Genomic DNA, 5460 nt, shown 5'->3' on the forward strand with positions numbered 1-5460 from the left:
GTCTGTGAAGGGAGTGGGCTCCTGAGGAGTCGGGAAGAGGGTTGACCATCCAACCATCCATCGACTATCCTGTTAAAAGTTACAACCAGAGCTGGGGCTAATCCTAGCTGACGTCCAGTGATGGAGAGGACACCAGGGACATCAGTCCATCACAGAGAGACAAACAACAATTCACACCTAATGTCAACTTGAGGGTTAAAAAAAAAAGAAATTAATTAAATGAATACCCTAGCCCCAATGAGCTAAACTGAGATGTTCAATCTCTGTTGTTTTAGTTTATGACACAGTTTTTGAGCTAGATACAATACAACAGTTGACAGGGAAGTTTTTATACTTACATAAAAAACACTAACTCTCACTCAAATATATAAATGTTTGACTTCAGTAGGTGCTACGTACCTGTTCCAGTTTTTAAAGTTTATCCTTTTCTTTTTTACATATTCTGTCGTACACATACGGCACTAAAACTTCGATCCAACGTTGTGGCTGAGAAAACTAAAACACAGGGAAATGCTGCCCTCTAGTGTCATTCTTTTGTCTTTGCAACAAGAAAAGAGGTGAATTGGTTTCCTAAAGATCTCTGAATTCTGAAATAAAAGGCCAAAATAAGGAGGTGAGCTTAAGTCTATACACTGAAAGGCTATTAAACTGGTCAATAAACGCATAATTGACTTTGTCATTTATTTATTTTCTAAAGTACAGTCCTTTACGGGATCTGAGGAGATGGAGAGTAAAAACAGGCCAGACAGAACAGAGATAATTATTGTAAGTGTTTAACTTCACTTTTAATTCAGTTAAAGAGTCAGAAAGTTTAGATGAGTAAAATGTAGAAATTTAGATTATCCTGAATGATTCCTAACCCTAACCCAGCCCTGAGCTACGATCTTACATTAGATTTAAATTCTAACAGTAGCTGAAGTTTTTTTTTACAGCCAAATGATGACGTACACCAGTGGCCAGTTAACAGTGTTTCTGTCACTGTCATGTCAGTGACATTGTCTGTTGTACTTGATTCAAACTGACACACACATTAACATTAATTGAGACGTGAACCCAGCCCCACACACGCTCAGGTTCTTACATGAAGGATGTATCCACAGGTGATAATAAGCAAATTCCAATTAATGTTTCAGCAGCTCATTAAACTTTGATGAGTGAACGCCCTGCGGCCATTTACCAAGCCCTCAGACACTAAGTCTGCAGTTAATCTCCGTTTAATCTATACATAAAATGATCAAGAATAGACGCCTCTTATAATTACACAGTTGAACATATTAATCACATCCCAATTAGGGCCTAAAAATTAGCTTCTCAATTAATTAAGGCCATCTTGCCCATCCAATACCAACATTAGAACTCCACAGGTAATAAATCACATGTGGCTGGTTTTTATTAAAGCAACAGAAAAAAGTGAAGAAAAAAAAAAGACATATTGAGAAAAATGATCTTAAACATAAGCAGCTTTAGAGAATTAATTCACAAATACATTTAGATCACAAAATATCACGTAGAGTCACTGCACAGGTTATGGTGATGGAGCAGAGAGCTAATTATAAAAAGTAATTTACACAGCAACATGTGTTCTACTAATGTATTCATTATAAATAATTGCTTTACTACACGCAGCTCAAATAGTGTCACGTGAAAACAGGAATCTTTGTATCTATAATGTTGTGTCTACTCCAGCTAATTAGAAATGCATAAAAAAAGAAACAATTAAAGTGTGCACTTGTTAAAAAAACTGCCATAGGCTTTTTCTGTTGCAACCAAATGCAACTGATTTTTTTTTTTCAATCCGACAGGACAATGAGATTGCATAATTTTCTTCAAAATTACAAGTATTTTTAACTGCTGATCATGTGGTACCTGATTTCAGCACCAGGAGCTGTCCATAGTCGTGATATCAAATCTTTCATTAGTTCTAGTACTGATGGCCCCTTTAACTGCAACTCTTCACTTCCTTTCTGTCTGGTTCATTTTGTTTTTGTTTATTTGAACTTTTTTTAAGCTCTATCACATTTTTATGCTCGTCTATTAACACATCCAAACCCCCTGGTGTTCATTTTGGTCAGTGTGAATGTCAGACTTCAACTCTACACTGTGATCTCAGACGCATTAAAGTGAAAATAATAAACTTAATAATTCATACTGTCATTAACTTCCTTGTCCATGTGTAAGAAATAATATGATTTTTTTTCATGCGTTCATTTTACCTCTTGTTTTCCTGTAACTCTTACTCGACACCACTGAGGTCAAGGTCAGACCGGCTTCACACTCCCTAAAGTTAGAATGTGTGAAGCCGGTCTGGCCTTGGACAGTCTGTCTGGTTACAGTCTAAAAGTGTGTCGAGTCAAAAAGTTCTAAGACAGATGTTATAACTAAAATATATCAATTGGACAATTGTTTTCCATCTAATAATTGTAGTTTTAAATATAATTATTATTATTATTATTATATCTATAAACTGAGTTACATTTTGCTTGGTTTTGTCTGGATCTTAAATGGATCCATGTTAATATTACTGAAGCAACAGGTTTATATCCAGCTTCATCTGACTTTCATTTTCTAAAACTAAAATAACATTACAGTCTGTGTGTTAGCGACTCACCTGTGGCGTTGTCACTCTGAATGACGTTCCTGTGGTGGGCGTGGCAGGACGAGGAGAGATGCTGTTCTGGGCCTGGACCTGGACCTGGACCTGGGCCTGGACCTGGGCCTGGGCCTGAGCCTGGGCCTGAGCCTGGGCCTGAGCCTGAACTTGAGCCAAAGCCTGCTGTGGAACCATGACCAGCTGACCCAACTCTGTTCGAACCAAAACCATTCCTGGAGTGCAACACAGAGCAACACGTTAGGAATACACATTACAACACTGCTGTGACTGACATGTTGCTAAAAGTGTTTTGTTTTTGTAACGGAGTGAAGCCCTGTGTTTACAGAGTGTTTGGGCATGACACAGCTGGGCAGGGAGGTGTCGGTCGACGCTCTATGACGGGACACCTTAAGTATTTATAAAACACATGTTTAACAACTGTTTCAATGCAGTGCCTGGGAGAATAACAGTGTGGTTAACCACAGCTACAGTTCTTTACTCAGAGCATTCATTTAACTACGAGTGAGTGTGAAATACCACAGGTTTATCTGGCTACTAATTGACTTTGATATATTTCTGTAGCTGTTTTTGTAGGAAAAAACACTATGAGATTTTGAAGCACAAAATCAACATCTATGTGTTTGTATACAACGGCAGGAAGTGGCTTGTTACTCGCTGAACTGCAGCAAATCCAAGTTTATTATTTGTTTACACAGAAACTCCACCAAGAGAAAAATATCAAAGCAATTGTTGACATTAAATTACTTGTATTTATTAGTTTAATAAAGAACTTTTTCTTAGTGTTTGTAAAGTTGAAAGCTGTCTTTTTTTATATAACTTAACTTGTAATTAACTGGACAAGAAGCAAAGGTTGTTTGTTACCTGCTTCATACAACAGCTGTGTTAAAGTCACCTTCATGTTGCAGTTTTTAGCTGGTGAACTTGGTGAAAATACACCACCAACCACACATGTTTAGACAAGGTCTTGGTGGGAAAGAACTGGGAATAAATGTTGCCCAAAAACATCTGATACACTTATTGCCACTGGGTACTTTTTTTACAATACGGCTAATGCAAATTAATTTTTAAAGCACATCCCAACAAATGTTTTGTGCCATAAAACCATTTTGAAAATCTGCTATTCAGTACATTTTGGAAAAAAAAATTAAAACTTTGGAGAAAGTCACAATAAACTATTCTCCAGACTCAATGATTCTAACAGTCCAGCTGTGCATGTACAGTAGAACTACACTGACAGACGTCTAAACTCTCAGTGCACATTTTGTTTTTTTTAATGTCACAGTTTTACCACAAGCTCTACACAGACTTGGCCAGCTGTGCATGTACAGTAGAACTACAGTGACAGACGTCTAAACTCTCAAAATTTCACAGTTTTACCACAAACTCTACACAGACTTGTGATCCTTTTCAGTATTTTCTTATGGTATTAATATTATGTACGATTGAAAGTTGTGATGGATGATGAAAAGATGACAATTTCCATTAAATATTCACCTCTACATTGTAAACAACTAGATTGTACCTTACACTAGAGCAGGTACAGAATCACACTGACAACTATATGTAACTTTAGATGAATGTGACATGACGGTTAAAACCATGACATCATGAAAGCAGATGTATGAAAACTCGTCTTTAAATAAACTTCTCACTCCATCTCTGACAGATGGACGACTACTTTTCTTGTCAATTCCTGTTTTTGTTTCATGTCAAAACAGAAACAAATGTCTGTTTTGGCTGCTGTAGAGACATGTTAAGGTAGCCTCTGTTAAGTACATATAAAAAGGCTTATTCCTAGGTTAAAAATATGTTTTTATTCAAAAGCAATTATACATTTACACAACCATATTTGTTGACAGTATTTTTTTTTTTTTTGCCGAAACCATCGTTAACAACACACATCGGAGCTAAAAGGCAAAACTCTAGGTTTTAAAGTCAGTGAACCGTCGTAGGGATGTTTAAACTCCTATTGTAAAGGTTTAAAAAGTTGTTATGGTATTGTTTTACCCCCAGTGACAAAGTAATAACATTGTCTCACAGGCAATATCAGGATTTTGTTCCAACACTCCTCCCCTTCCTGCAAATCTTACCAGGTGGGATGGTAAACCCAGGGGGCAGTTGAATGGTAGTCTGCTGCTGAGGTGGTCTTACAATTAGCTGGGGGGCTACAATCCTTTGAGGTGCTGTAAGTCCAGGACGGGGTTGAGACTGGGCAGACGTGGCCACAGCAGGTGTCGGAGAAGGGGCTGCGGGTCTGACCAGGCTAATAGTGGTGGCCACTGACGTAACATGACCACATACAGTAGTAGTTACCGGTGCTGTGACACAAACAGTGGTCGTGGTGCAGCTCGGAGGCTGGGTTATGGTTGTGGTGGTTGTAGCTGCAGCAGTGGTGGTAATAGGGGTCAGAGAAGGAGTCGTAGTTGTTGTTGTTGGTGCTGGTGGTGGTGGTTGTGGTGGTGGTGGTGGTGTGACAACAGCAGGCGCAGATGAAACAGCGTTTATTACAGAGTTTACACTGCCAGACTGACTTGACATTACAATTTTGGACTGACAATCGTCTGTTTTGGATGCTCCAGTCTCTGAGACTGGTTTGCTGTTCGTCTCCTGTGGGGAGCTGCTGGGTTCCGCGGCGGCTCCCTGTTGAACCAAGGCTGTGACACTGGCCCCGTTGCCGTTCTGTGTTATACTGGCTACAATGTGACTTGGGAGTCTTTGCAAAGAAATGGTGGGAGTCCCTCTGTCCAAAGCGATGGCCGATTGACCCACCGGCAGATTGGCGTTGGATACGGTGAAAGTTGACGTGTTAATGGAGGATGGGGGAAGAGTCGAGTTTGGGGGAGTTGTGC

General features: G+C 39.2%; 1 protein-coding gene across 1 annotated transcript in view; it reads right to left on the reverse strand.

Annotated features, from left to right (window-relative positions):
- Positions 1–5460, reverse strand: part of LOC103379346 (transcription initiation factor TFIID subunit 4) — a 68781-nt gene that overhangs the window by 61753 nt on the left and 1568 nt on the right. The window contains exons 2-3 of the mRNA XM_025055808.1: positions 4702–5449; positions 2609–2823 (exon numbers count right to left, since the gene is read on the reverse strand). Of these exons, the coding sequence (XP_024911576.1) occupies positions 2609–2823; positions 4702–5449 (963 nt within the window). The remainder of the gene's footprint in view (positions 1–2608; positions 2824–4701; positions 5450–5460) is intronic.

Source organism: Cynoglossus semilaevis, chromosome 5 (assembly GCF_000523025.1).
Source record: "Cynoglossus semilaevis isolate Cse_v1.0 chromosome 5, Cse_v1.0, whole genome shotgun sequence".
NCBI classification, from domain to species: Eukaryota; Metazoa; Chordata; class Actinopteri; order Pleuronectiformes; family Cynoglossidae; genus Cynoglossus; species Cynoglossus semilaevis.